The 15,261-nt window shown below is 44.6% G+C and overlaps 1 protein-coding gene across 1 annotated transcript; it reads right to left on the minus strand.

Moving 5' to 3' along the window:
- Positions 1-2,229: 2,229 nt before the first annotated feature.
- LOC129356362 (nuclear factor 7, ovary-like) lies at positions 2,230-4,538 on the minus strand. The gene has a single exon (XM_055025955.1). It carries the CDS (start codon positions 4,363-4,365, stop codon positions 2,983-2,985), a length of 1,383 nt encoding a protein of 460 aa, XP_054881930.1. The 5' UTR covers positions 4,366-4,538; the 3' UTR covers positions 2,230-2,982.
- Between the last annotated feature and the right edge of the window lie 10,723 nt (positions 4,539-15,261).

Here is a 15,261-nt window from a genome sequence, read left to right on the forward strand (position 1 = left end):
CTCTGCAGCAGCGGATGTTGATGAAATCTGCAGCTCTGCCTCCAGCACAGGTTTGGAAATGGTTTCTTTTCCTGACGTCACCATGAGGTTTTCAGGTTCAGTCCACGTTTTAATCACAGCTGGAGAATGATGCCGCTGAAATATTGAGGAAAAAATGATGAAGAAAAAACGGCAGAATGCGCAGGGATTTTAAATGTGTACTCATACAGGGAAGTTTACCAGAGAATGATTTCATCTCTGGATATGTCACTTCCATCTTAAACTATTGAAATATTTTAGCTGAGGTCTGTTCCGCTCAGTGACCAGCAGATGGCAGCATTTCCATTTGAATAAGTCTTTTTTTCAGGATCAAAGTTCCATCTGGTGAACATTTAATACAAAAATCAAATTCTGACTCTTTAAATTAAAAAAACACAAAAATGCACCAGATTTTTATTAAAACGCTGGTTGGGAATAAAAATAACCAGTCATAAACTGGGACGATGGAAATGATCTCCAGTCAGTGGATGTTCAGGTGTTGATCTGAACAGCAGGGGGCGCTGCAGAAAACTTTAGATGACATAAAATAAGAACCAGAGTAAACAGTCAGGTTGTAGCAGCGTTTCTCATTCCATTTGGGTTTAAAACATATTTTTCAGACGCTTTGAGGTTTGATTTCAGCAGATCTGTTAGTTTCATTCTGCATGGTGTCAGATATCGTTCTCTGTCTGCTAAATGTACTGCAGGCTGTGTTTACATGCACAAGGTCAGAGGTCAACTGGTCTCTCAGGTGATTTTTCACAGCTGAAGTGTTTTCAGAGCTGGAAGCTGATCATTCAGGAAGCAGCTCCAAGCCTGGAGTCACAGGAGGAAACTGTCTTTTCTTTACTGCACTAATTTGTACTTGAATAAAGAAATCCCAACCTGCAGCCCAGTCAGTGAGTATTTAGCATCAACGTAGATATAGATAGATAGATAGATAGATAGATAGATAGATAGATAGATAGATAGATAGATAGATAGATAGATAGATAGATAGATAGATAGATAGATAGATAGATAGATAGATAGATTAGATTTACATTTTCCAGACTTGTAAGTCTTGTTATAGAAATGGTGTATAGGTCAAATATGACTTAAATAAATATTGCTTCCTGATGTAACACCTACAAATTGGGCCTCTGTCTCTTTAAGAAGCCCCTGCTCTCTCCGAAGCACCGCCTCCAGGAAGTCGTCTCAACATCGCTCCTCTATTAAGCCTTTAATGTTTTTACCAGAGATGCAAGAGATGTAGTTTTATTTGTCTTGTAGTTACTAATGTATCTGAGCTGTAAGCATTAACCTGTGAGAACTGAGAAAACACAAAATCTGTTATTGTCAAGTATAATTTCACTGATTTAAACTGTTTGGTTCAGAGCTTATAAAAAGTTTCTGGTCTAACTGAGTTTAAAAGTTTGATTATTTTTACTCCTGATGTTTCATATGCTTTAAGGTTTGTGCTTGCTGAGGCAGAGAGGAGTCCTGGTTTTATCGGGAGTTTTAATGAAACATGGATGTTATGAACAGACACGCCTCATTGTTTATTGGGTTCCTCATTTTTTAAATAATTTCTCATTTCAGAGTGATCTTCATGCTGTCAGAGGCGCAGCGTGCGTGACGCCCCGTCCGACTGCTTTTTGACCTTGATGCTGACCTTATGCTGCCGTCAGGCTCTGACTTCCTCCACTCTGCTCTGACGCTTTGGATTTGTTTTGCACTTCTGCTTTCTCTGACGTAATGAAACTTTTCCTAAATGTCATCTTCGACATAAATGCTTTTCTCTCTTTCACATCAGGTTTTTCCCTTTCGCTGAATGTAAAACCACAATAAACATCAGATGATTAAGACTCATGTAAATATTAGGGCAGAAATCCCCTTTAAATGTTATAGTAGAAGAAAAGCAGATGACTAGTAATTAGAGGGACTTTAGCTAAAAGGGGAACACTGTTAGTTCTGACTACATGAATTAATGTCTCTGACATGTAAACACAAGTTTCTTCACTTCATTTAAAATCTGGATTAAAGATGAGCTGAAAGCAGCTTCACATGAAAACTGAGTCATGTAAAAATGTAAATAATTATTAGGAGATTCATTCAGACTAAACAAATCAATCAGTTTATCACAAATCAAGTCTTTGGAGAAGGAGATCTGATGTTCATAAAAACGTTTGCTTTATTTTTCTGTTCAGTCAGAGTTATATTTATCTTTATGAGATTTTATGATTCAGGTTTATTCTGTTGGATTTTGGTCGCAGCAAAGAGATGAAACATGCAGATTCATGTAAAGGTTGCAACTAAATATAATAAATAAGAGACCAAACAGTCTTATTTATCCACAAACGTTCAAACTACAGGATGTAACTTTTACAGAAATATGTTTTTTACACATTTATTTGAACTGTCATCGTGTCCTGACACTGTAAATGAGAAACGGTGAAAAGATTGAGCTGCTCCTCCTTCCTGTGATCCATCTGAAGAAATGCAAAGCAACCAATCAGAGCCAGGAGGAGGAAAAAAGATGGTTAATAAAGTTTTCTTTTCAAACTGAGTTGTTTTTTTCTTCCACTTGTTCTGATCTTGTTTACTGTTCACTGGAAGCTACAATCTTTATACATTTATGTATAAGGCAGCTAATTATTGTCCTTGGCTGTGATTAGCCGCCTTACTCTGGACGAACAAATGGAGCCAGAATCAATCGATCCTTATTTATACATCACTTTTTATACAGATTAGAAACGATTGAAACAATTCTGGTGCAACAGTTGCATTCATTCATAAAGCCAATTTGAAAACGGCGCATACTCTACAGTATTTCAACACATTGGTTTACAACGGTTTCCAGACACAACAGACTCAAAATAATCAAATCATAAAACAGATAAAGCCCCCAGATAATCAGATCATCTTCAGTTTCAATCCAAACTATATGCTTTATTTCAGTTTATGTTCTTCATGCTGAAAACATCAGAGCTGCTGTTTGATCACTGAGATTTTCATTGGAAGGATTTTTATTTCATCCTGAGTGCTGAAGAAAGTAAACATCCGGTCAGTGAAGGTGCGTGTGAGGGTGTGTATGTGTGTGTTAGTGTCCAGATCAGAGAAGGACAGCTTTCCTCCATCATAGTCCAGATTCACTCTGACCCTCTGGATCTTTTTCTGGACAGAGAGAACGGTGAAAGGAGCTGGCAGGCACACTGCTGAGTATTGACCATCATAGCCGACACCCAACCATCCATCCCGTATAAATTTCTTCCTCTGGACAGACTCTGCCAACATGCCAAGCATCCAGTCTTCACTGTCTCCAACCTCAACATCCCAGCTGTGGATCCCGGAGTTAAAACCCTCAGAACTGAGAACCGAACAAAAGCGAGCAAACCTCTCTGGGTTGACAGGAAGCTGCTGTTCCTCTCCATATGTCAAAGTGGTCAGATCTTCAGACAGCAGGAGTTCTGGATTCGCCGTGTTTGGGTCCAGAACCAGAGGAGTATAGGTCACCATGTCCTTCATGTTGCTCCAGATGTTGAAGGCCAGGTTGCCCAGATGTTTGGCCTGGTCTATCAGAGCTCCTGAGGGCAGCTGTGGATCCTCCAGCAGGGGGCAGCGCTGGACTCTTTCCACTGCAGCCTTGTAGTTGTGCAGGAATGAGACGTCTTCAGCTCTCAGCTCCTCCTCTGTGGCTCTGACTGTGTCTGAAAGAGCTGCTATCTCTCTGCTCAGAGCCTCCATCTTCTCCTCCATCATCCCTCTCTTCTGCTCCTCTTCCTCCCTCAGTGCAGCCAGCCTGGCCTCCTCTTCCTCTGCTAGAAACTGATGAAGCTTCTTAAACTGCTCAACAATCTGCCTCTCTGTGTGTCGGGCCTGGACCTTCATGTGTTCTGCTGTCTGATCAAACTCCTCTTTAACTTCCTTCTTCTGCTCCAGTTTCTTCTTTAAAGGCTCCAGAGATGTTTTCAGATTCTCTCTGTGATCCTGAGCAGCTTCATCGATGGCTCTGAATCTGTGCTTGATGTGTTTTTCTGAATCTCTGCAGACGAGACAAACTGGCTGCTGATGGTCCAGACAGAAGAGTTTGAGTTTCTCAGAGTGCAGACTGCAGAGACTCTCTGAAGCTTTTTGCTCTCTCTGCTCTAAGAATGATTCACAGAGTCTCTTCAGAGCCGGATTTAAAGTCGGTTCCTCTCTTGAAGATTTCCTCTTGCAAACTGGACACTCTCCTGCTGGTTTCTGTCTCCACCAGTTCTTCAGACACTCCTTACAGAAGCTGTGGCTGCATGACAGAACAACCGGATCCTTAAAGCCGTCCTGACAGACCAGACAGCAGAGGTCCTCCTCTGGTCTGGAAGCCATTTTGTCTCTGAGTGAAGCTGAAAACAGAAGGTCCAGTCAGTCACTGAACTCTGAGTGTTTTTGGTCCAACTCGCCTTCAGTGTGAGCAGCTGGAAGCAGCAGTTTCCTCTTTTCTCTCCTGCAGCTGGACTCACTGAGAGGAAGCTGCTCGTTTGGTCTGGAGGCGAATCTGATCGTCTCTCTGAAATGAGAAACAACCAGTTCAGTTCCACTTGTAGGTTCAGTCCAAAGGTCAATAATAAACCTCTGAGCTGCTGTAAAACATCCTGAATTTATCTGATCACCTGAGTGACGTCGGCTCCCACCTTCACCTCCTGAAAGTTAAACGGAATTGGTGACAAAAATGTTCATTTTGGCTGCTGTCATTTTGAAAGTTTCCAGAGGTCATCAAAGGTCAACCAGCCAATTCTTTTATAAAATCAAGCAAAATATAATTTCAATAAAGTGTTTCACATTTGTGCAACTAAAATGTGTAAAATTAAGACTGTTATTTAAAAAAAAAAGTGTTCATAGGTAACCAGAGATCAATGCTCCACATGAACAAACGCAAACAATATTAACAATGACAACTTCACTCAGGTTTTATTTAACCAGGATAAACTGCATGAGATCAAGTGTCCTGACATCACAAGACTTTTCTGGGTCGACGGAAAGATTGAATAAAAACTTTGAGCCTGAAAAGAAAAAGATTACAGAGAATAATGACGACCTGTTGAATCATAATGTTTGTTTTCTGTTGTGTTCAGTAATCTAAAATCTCACTTTTCTGTTTTTATATCTTGTATTTCCTTTAATATCTGATAATCTGTGATTATTTCCTGACAGTGAAACTCTGAAGCTGGGAGAAGGAGAGCTTTCTGTGAGCGAGGCCGTATGTAAGCAATATCCGCAGCAGGTTTAACTGCCTGATCGCAGCTGATAAGGCCAGCAGGTTTGGCAGGGAATGAAATTTCCCTCTTTCCAAAGCAAACAGTACGCCTACAGTCACTTTAACTGTTTCGGGGTTTACAGTGGCTCTGTGACACTTTCCCTCCATGTTGCTAATATTAGTCTGCTCATGCTGAGTTTTCATAGGCAGACAGTTCGCAGCAGGTATTTAGCCTTTGGGTTTCCCCGCTTCATGATGTTCTTTTCTGAACTTGTTTCCTCTCATGGATGAAATGAAACAGGAAAATCCCCACCTTGTGTCCCAGCTGTCAAAAATAATAGAAACACTGATTCCAATCATTTTCTGAAGATAAGCAGTTCTTACAGGCTGTCCCCAGAGAGTGAGGCTCTCCTTTCTTCCGTTCACTTCCTGAGCTTTGATGCATCTTTCGGGCCGCTGCTGCCGGTCCGTCCCATGACCGACTCACACCTGGAGGCGAGTCAGCGAACACCTTCACGCTGTGGGAGGAAACTCAGGAAAACGTGAAAAATCCACACGGAAAGATGAGGTTTGATCCAGAATCCTCTTCATGTGTGAATTTCTGTCCCCAGATTTAAGGCTTAATTGGCATTAAGCAGTGAAAACTCAGTCATGAAAGTATAAAATACCAAAAACCTCTAAGAGATTCTATTAATAAGCAAATTTAAGCCTTGCAGAATTCATACATTAACATCCTGCTGTTTTATAATCAATAAAAATATAAATGTATTTCAAAGGATAGAGAAAGTATTTATGATTAGTCTGCATATGAGCCATTTGTTATTATCACTGAATAGTTAAAATAAACTAAATATATACTTTAGATGGTTAAAATCATTTAATTACAGTAAATGGAACAACAAATAAATGTTAAAGCAGCAACTGATGAATAGGATGAAAAATGTATCATAAAATGTTTGGTATGTTGAATCTAATGTGGAAAAATTTAACTAAATAAAACAGCAGCAGATTTTAAGCCTGATTTTGTTTTTAAAAAAATCTGTTTTATTTGAAAAAGAACATATTTACTGCAAATTAAAATATATGTCCCAATGAATCAGGTTTTTCAGATTACCTTTTGAAAATAACCTTTAAGCAGGTAACTTCATTAAACCCACATTTCTGTTTTTTAAAATAGTTTCTTTATTGTTTTGATGAGTTATTTCCATTTTAAATTATGTAGAAAACTATCATAATTAAAATAAAGGTATCTGTGTGTAATTAATGTATGTAAAGTGTTTCACTCAGTGATTCAGTTCCTCAAATATGTTAACTTTACAATAAGAATCAAATTAACTCAATGGGTTGACTCAGCCTCAGAGGAAAACACAAATCTTTCCAGAAAAACATTTGATAAAATATATGTTGATTTTACATAATCAATGTCTAAATTTTGTTTTGGTTCAGTAAATGTCAATAAAATCTATTTACCTCAGAACAACAAAGTTCCAGTTTGGTCTTGATAGAGAAACTGTTTTGTTTTTAGGTAACTAATGTGATTTATGAAAGTGAAAACAGAGACCACTTATCAGAAGAGAAAAGAAAAGAAAAGGAAAGAAGGATGCAGACAGGAAAACGAAATAAACTCTAGTGGTGAGAGAGTGAAAGAGTAGAAAGGAGGAAGGAAATGTCGTCACCCTGAGTTTCTCTGAAGCAGTGGAGAGAAAAAGCCCGTCAGCTGCTTCAGCTTTCCCTGGAACAGACAGAAAACCCTTTAGTGGCGGCTTCATAACTCAGAGAAATTCAACCAGTGTTCTCTTATCATTCATACAGTCATTTCTGTTTAGAGGAAAATGAAAGTGGTCCGTAACACCCTGAGTTAGATAAGATAACCTGTGGGGTTGGTTGTTTTAAAGGTTTGTATTGTTATTAACTGTCATAAAAACAGAAGAATACAGAGAAAGAAAGCAGCTCCACTTTAAAAAAAAAAAACAGATGTTTTCATGCTAGAGGACAGAAGCTGCTTCCTGTGTTACCAAACTCAGATGTCTGAGTGGCTCTACAGCTTTACATGTTCTCAAACAACAGATTCTGGACTAGATACTTTATTATTATGGCAATTTCCAAATAGGTAAAAATATAATTACTGTGTTATTTCACATACATAATTACAACATTGTACCATAAACAGTGGAAGCCACTTTTAAAACATTATCAGTCTGGTTTTCAAGTAAATAAAGTAGTTTCTTCATGCACATGGCAACAGTTTGTTTTACACGATTCGTTATAAACACAAACCAGTGAATAGAAATCTGTATACAGGTATTTAAGGCAACTTTTGGTGAATGTTTAATTTTGAATTTAAATCTCGTTTTAACTCTCATAATTTCAGCAGCCAAAGAGGTTTTTATAAATTTTTTTACCAGAAGCGGCAGTAAACCAACACGTCTTCGGTCCTGATTTACAGGAACCATTGGGTTCTGAACATTTGTTTCAGGCAGTGTTTTGCCCATCTGAGGAGCAGAAAAACTAAATGCTGCTTCACCTCTTTTGCTGGAAACACTGGGTTCTGGGCTGGGATCAAATAATTAAACCCTCTTCAATATGGCGGCTGCGTTGACGTGACTGCTATAAAAACAAGCAGAATCCAGGCTGCCTTCCCCCACCAACATGGCGGAGTATTTTTTTTTGTTGTTGTTGCTGAGGGGCGGAGCCAACCTGTTGGATTACGGAAAATTCTGTGACGTCACGGATTTTGATTGGTTCCGTCACTCCATGTGAAGCATAGAGGAGCGGGCGAGCCGGCGGCTGAGCCCCAGTAGAGATCCAGCGGTCAGCGGAGACACACGCAAAACAAACGGCTAAAGCGACGAACACCGGAGCAGACGGAACCTTTTCTGGACTACATTTGGACCCAGGAGCAGTGAAGACTAGCCAGTCCGAACCGGAGCCGGTAGTTAAATATCCGCGCCGCAGTTTTATCTCCAGTTTGTGATCCACACGCAGTGAGAGGACAGCCATGATTTTCCCCCTGTGCCTCGTGCTGATGCTGTCCGCCTCCGTCCTCTCAGAGTCGGTGAGTCCATCAGGCCGAACCCAGCCGAACCCAGCCCACTGCTTTCTGGGCTTGGTTTCACGGGTCCAGCTGTGACTTTGGTTGATTTTTATGCGTTTTGCGGTGAAGCTGCGGGTTTTCACACTCGGACTCCCGCAGCCTGCTCCCATTATCCCAGATGGGGCCGGGAAGGGGGGCGGGGGGCTCCAGAACCAGAACCAGAACCAGAACTGCGCAGAGGGAACCCAGATAACGTTTCATCTGGGATCCAGCCTGGTGTTCGGTCACAGAGGCAAATGAGTGTAAATGTGGAGGAGAAAAAGGTTTTCCCTCCTCCAAACATTTGGGAAGAGTTAAACTGGGACTTCCTGTGTTCCCACATCCAGAAGGTTGACTTAATCCCGAAAGAATTTCTGTGCTGCGGGTTTGGAGGAACCAGACTCCTTCCCTGGACTTGTTGGTGTCGGTTTGGGCTTTTCCATGATGTTTGCTGATCCAGCAGCTCTCAGTCCAGAACCTCTCATTTTCAATCCCGTTAAAAAAAAAAACCAAATCAACAATTATCTAAACTTTTCTTTCAACTTTGGCTGCAGTTTAAAACTCCAGACAGAAATGACACAGTGTTCTGCTGTCTGTCATGAACAGCATTTTGTTAATATTTCCTCAGCTCAGATTGTAAAGATTAACAGTCTGTTGGTCGGATTCGGGCTCAGACCAGCTGATCCCGCTCCTACTCATGTTCAAACATGAATGATCCTTTTTAGTATGAATGTTGAGCAGAAACAAATGTCCTCAGCAAGAGAAGACGTTTGTAAGGAGATTCAAATGTCCAAGATGAAAGGGATGCTGGGTGACGATCATCCATCTGTCATGCTGTGGGCTTGCTCTATGGACAAATCAACACAGAAATTGCTTAATCCAGATTGGGTCAGAGGCACCGTGACGGGATCAGTCTGACCCGATCTAATCGACCCAGTGAATCACCCTGGTGTCGACGTTGGGCTCATGGCAGTGGAAATCCTGGGTGTTTTGGATGGGAGTGGATTTCTTTGATTGGTCGACTGTTGAGGCAGGTACCAGTTTCTCCAGCAACGTGTTGCCACTTCTATAATGGTCCTGGTTCTCCTGGTTCTGGTTGGGTCTTAGTAGAACCGCCGTCTCTTGGTTCTGACCAGCCATCGGAGGTTTTAGTTATATTCTTGTTCCTCGGTTTAGTCATGTGACCTTGTTGTCTATGAGCAGGAACAGCTGATTGGTCATGTGATCGGTTGGTTTCTGCTAATTTTTTCTGGACTGAGTAAATAAAACTGTGACTTTGTGTGTGTGTCTGTGTGTGTGTGTGTCTCTGTGTGTGTGTGTGTGTGTGTGTGTGTGTGTGTGTGTGTGTGTGTGTGTGTGTGTGTGTGTGTGTGTGTTTTCCCTGAGTGATAATTCTGGGTGGAGGTGGAGGAGTGGTGCTGCGGGCCACCCACAGTCCTCTCCTCCTCCCAGCTCCTCTGAACCAGTGGAGGGAAATGGCAGTAATGGCGGGTTTAGCGGCAGACCTGCCTGATGGGTTTTCACCCTCCTCCAGTCTTCAATCATCGAAAAGCCGGCAGGAATTTCTAAGATGATCCGATCTCCTCGTTTTTACAGTCTGTGATATTCTTCACCTCCTCCTCTTTTTTTCTCCTTCATGCTGGAATGTGACCTCTGCTGATCTTGACCGGCCCTCTGGGGGATTTTACACACTTGGAGGGATCTCAATAGGGCCTCGGGGTCTTTTCACAGGGGACGCTCCTTTCTCGCCGGGCCTGGTGTGGAAACACCTACAGCTTTCCCACCAAAACATTCCCCCTCATCCGTTTCTCCGGCTCTGTAAGCGAAGCTTCAGGCTCTCGCCTCCTCGGCCCGTCGCTCCGTCTTTCTTCCCTGTTTTCCCGGCTCTTTGAAAAGCCTTCCCTCCGCCTCCCTCTCACTCGCCGCCTTTTCATCTCCTGCTGAGGTCATCGTTGGTATGTGGCTTCGGCGTTCCTCGCTAATCGATAACAATGTTCCCTCACCTGACAAAAGAACGTGCTCTGAATGCAAGCAGAGCCATGGGAATGATCGGAATGTGTTTGAGGATTAAGTTGGATTTCTAATCCACTGGAAACCAAACAGGAAGTTTTTGGAATCGAAGGATCCAACCTTGGTTTGTTTCGGTTTAGTGTGGAGAGACGGAGCCAAGCACATCCGGCTGTTCCAGCTTTCCGGCCTTGTCAGCCTGAATGTTTTCTGCTCCTGTTGGGATGCAAGTTGGAACGGGTCCTTCCTGAGCAGGATGGGGGTGGGAGACGGGAAAGCACCTGAGGATCTGAGAAAAATTATCCTGCCTTTAAATAAAGAAGTTATTGTCTCACGTGAGAGTGAAGGAGAGCGAACTTCCTGTGGCTCGTTGAGGCGTGACTCTCCGGTTTGATCTCAAATTGGTTTTAATTGGCTCTATTAATGCAGATTAAAGGCTGTTAATCAGTGGAGTTAATCCAGCAACCCTCGGCTTGTTGGCTCCTTTCTGGTGGATCTTGTAGGAATGTGGCTGGTTTGGCATTTAGCCTCTCGGATCATTTGCAAGAGAATGAAGCAGGATTTTTAAAGGAAGTTTTTCTTTTTTGTCTCCTTTGCATGACGGGGCGCTGTGAAAGCCGCCGCGTTGAAAGGATGAAGGGAAGGAGGGGAGCATGATAAATAGTATGACTAGGATGTAATAATGGTTCCTGCTTTGCTGTCCGCTGGTCTATAAAATCCCTTTGGGCCCAGGAATGTTGGCACGGAGAGAGGAGCTTTTTGTCCTTCCTGGCTGTGCTGGCGGGCCGCCGAACCCGACCTCCCTCCACCCCGTCCAACCGCTGCATACTCTGGCAGCGCCGACGGGAACTGTACGGGCGCATTTAGCTTTAAACCCTCGTATCACTTTCATCCCTCTTCTTTCTTTGAAAGAACTGTAATTAAACTACTTCCATGAATCCTGCAGGAACTCTGGACAGAACCAGGAACTCTGGACAGAACCAGGAACTCTGGACAGAACCAGGAACTCTGGAGACTGGAGACATTTTCTGTAGTGGTTGGACTGGATTAAAGTTTTGAATCAAGTTAATTGTAGGGTTATTATCGCAATTTAATCAAACTATGTATCAACAAAAACATTATTGAATAACTGGCCATATGAGCACAAACACAAAGACATTTCTTGTTTTTATTCATCTTAATCCACCGTCAAATACTTTTTTTTCAGAAATCCTTTAGAAACGTGAACGGTTTGCGCTGACGTTAGCTTTGGGACGTCTGTGCTGCTGAAACATGTTCAGCACTGAGATGCTGCTTTAGCCCTGAACAGCTTCGCTGATTAGCTAACTGCTGTTAGCACAGCAACAGAAGTTGATCCTGGCTGAAGCTTCAACCTGAGCGCTGTTACCGGAAACTCGTAAAGACATTAATGCAGTTCGGTTTCGTCTCTGAAGGGATAAATGTGAGAACGTTTGGGTAAGATTCACGTCCCGATTCCAGTGTCCTTTCCAAAGACCTGTTTCCAGTCTGATTAGGAAAACCTTTGTTTGCTTCATCGGTTAAATCAACATTTTCAAATAAATGTTACATTCAAAGAAAAAAATTAACTTATAAAAATGTAATGATTCCTCAAATTAACACGTTTGGAGACGGCCTTTAAAACTTCTGAAATATCAACGTTTTCCTTTTTCTACCTTTTAGCCAAAAGGCTTAATGTGGGGATGGAAACTCACATTTTTCTGCCATGTTTAGATTAAATTTCTGAACAGCTGATATGGGAACCTTCATCACTGGGAGATGTTAATATATTTTATTTATACCTTGAAGTCTCTAAAGGTTAAATGATCTGCAACTCCATTCTGCTTCTTTTGTCCCGGGACACTGAATGGACTCGGTTGGCATCTACCAGCAGACCCGACCAGTAATCTCCTTCCTCCTACTGGTCAGTTGATCGTCCAGAACCTCTGAGGTTTTGCTTCCTGACGTGGCTGAAATCGGACCTCCTGCTGTGCAGGAACGTCATGTTTCACCTGTGGTTTATGATTTGTTTGCCTGCTGCTCCGTTTATTTGCCTGGCTGTGGTTCTGCTCGACGTTTTATTGTTTACCGGCGTGTTTGGCTGTGGAAGCAAACGAACTCAGGTTCTGCTGGTTTTTGCAGCTGTTGCGTAACGTCCTCACACACATCAGATCGGCTGCAGGTCCTCGCCGCGTTTCTGTGACCAGCCGAGTGTCGGCGTGTAATTTTCCAGAAAGTTCTGAGTCGGTGGGGATTCTGACCGTGTCCCTGCCGGACGCTGCAGGCTGACTGACGTTGGATCCCGGAGTGTCGGTTTGCTTTGGCTCCTCCAGAGCCGAGACAGGAATGTGGCGGCTGACTGAGCAGCCGAGACCTGGACTGGCGAGCCGGCCCACATCCAGGCACATTCCTTAGTCAGAACATGCACACACACACACACAGCTACAGTCACACACACACACAGCTACAGTCACACACACACACACACACAGCTACAGTCACACACACACACACACACACACACACACAGCTACAGTCACACACACACACACACACAGCTACAGTCACACACACACACACAGCTACAATCACACACACACACACACACAGCTACAGTCTCACACACACACACACACACAGCTACAGTCACACACACACACACACAGCTACAGTCACACACACACACACAGCTACAGTCACACACACACACAGCTACAGTCACACACACACACAGCTACAGTCACACACACACACACACACACACACAGCTACAATCACACACACACACACACACACACACACACAGCTACAGTCACACACACACAGTCAGCATAAAGCAGCGGTGGACCAGCCGTGCCTCCAGGTTTGATATTTTCTGTTTTTGTTTCAGGGTCAGATATCAGAATATAAACAATCCACTGCAGATTCCTTCTGATCAGAACCAGAACCGACTGCTTTGGTCCAGCCATGCGTTCATGTTCTGATTCTAATATTTTCCCTCAGCAGCAGAAATCAGAACCCATCTTCTCTGACGTAATGCCTCCAACTGGGCCGAACGGCGTCCGACTGGAAGTCAAAGCTCTGACTGTGTCCATCATCATGTCTTCTTGTCTCCTGGGACTTTTGTTTGATACTGAATGAATCTGATGTTTCCTGATGCTGCAGACCTTTAACACTGCAGATCAGTAGATCCTTCAGGAGGATCCCTATCAGAACCCCATTAGATCCATTTAGCCCAGAACCTCCGCTGCCCAGCGAGGCTGACGCCATGAAACAGGAAGTCTGGGAGAAAACTGGAGCTTCTGCTTCTTCTCAGAAATGACGAAGTTACTTCTGGACCAAACGACCGGAAAGTCCAACTGATTAGAACCAGCTAAAGTACCAGAAGTTGTAGGAAAAGCGGACACGATGTTCTGGTCCGGACTGAAACCGCATGACCCGGCCGACGGGGGTCATGCGCCTCGGGGTTGGAAACGGCGGCGGAGATGTGAATGGAGCAGATGCTCCTGTCCGGGTCGGCAGACGGAGGATTGTTTTCAGTTGGACCCGGCTGGCTCACTCATTGACATGCTGGAGGCATGTCCACATCTTTGTTCCCCGTCACGGACTGGATCCGGTTCTGGAACCTGGGTGGCCCAGGAAGGAGCTGATGATTAGTCTTGAGCTGCTGAATGATTCATGTTTGAAAAGTTTAGTCATAAATAAACCTGGAGATGAAGTTTCTGTCCAGGAACATGTAGAAATGTCCCATAACATTTACAATAATGGGACTGAAATGCAGCCAAACTTGGTCTTTGATCTGATTGGTGATCGGCAGCATCCCAGACTCATCCCGGCCACATCCCAGACTCATCCCGGACTCATCCCGGACACATCCCGGACACATCCCGGACACATCCCGGACACATCCCGGCCACATCCCGGACACATCCCGGACACATCCCGGCCACATCCCCGGACACATCCCGGACACATCCCGGACACATCCCGGACACATCCCGGCCACATCCCGGACACATCCCGGACACATCCCGGCCACATCCCGGCCACATCCCGGCCACATCCCGGACACATCCCGGCCACATCCCGGCCACATCCCGGACACATCCCGGCCACATCCCGGACACATCCCGGCCACATCCCGGCACATCCCGGCCACATCCCGGCCACATCCCGGACACATCCCGGACACATCCCGGCCACATCCCGGCCACATCCCGGCCACATCCCGGCCACATCCCGGACACATCCCGGCCACATCCCGGCCACATCCCGGCCACATCCCGGCCACATCCCGGCCACATCCCGGCCACATCCCGGCCACATCCCGGCCACATCCCGGACACATCCCGGCCACATCCCGGCCACATCCCGGCCACATCCCGGACACATCCCGGACACATCCCGGACACATCCCGGCCACATCCCGGACACATCCCGGACACATCCCGGACACATCCCGGCCACATCCCGGACACATCCCGGCCACATCCCGGCCACATCCCGGCCACATCCCGGCCACATCCCCGGAAGCATGCAGCCGTTTCTTCCTTTGATTGTTTTCTGCTCCTTCCTCCGCCAGGTCTGTAGTTTGAATCCGCGTAATGAACTCGAGTCACATGACCGCCGAGACCAAACAAGCTCTGCAATTAAGAAGCTTTAGTTGAACAAAGAGCGGTTCTGTTCGGCAGGAACGGTCCGGATGGTGGGAGTTTATCCGGGTCGGGATGATGATGATGATGGTCTGGGTTGCAGGTCCGTTCAGAGTGAGAAATAACAGATTTTAACTCTGGATCGTCTCTTAGTTCCCCTTCCTGTTTGTCGGGTCCATCTGGATGCCAGGTTCTGGTTTGGCTCGGCTCCACGCCCGCCTGCGGGTCACATGCTGCTCATTACAGTCGGAACCGAAGGCGGACGGCGCTGATGTTTCTGTCAGTAAACATCGTCTCTC

The sequence above is a fragment of the Poeciliopsis prolifica genome, unplaced genomic scaffold, assembly GCF_027474105.1.
Source record: "Poeciliopsis prolifica strain line A6 unplaced genomic scaffold, Auburn_PproV2 SCAFFOLD168, whole genome shotgun sequence".
Taxonomy (NCBI): domain Eukaryota; kingdom Metazoa; phylum Chordata; class Actinopteri; order Cyprinodontiformes; family Poeciliidae; genus Poeciliopsis; species Poeciliopsis prolifica.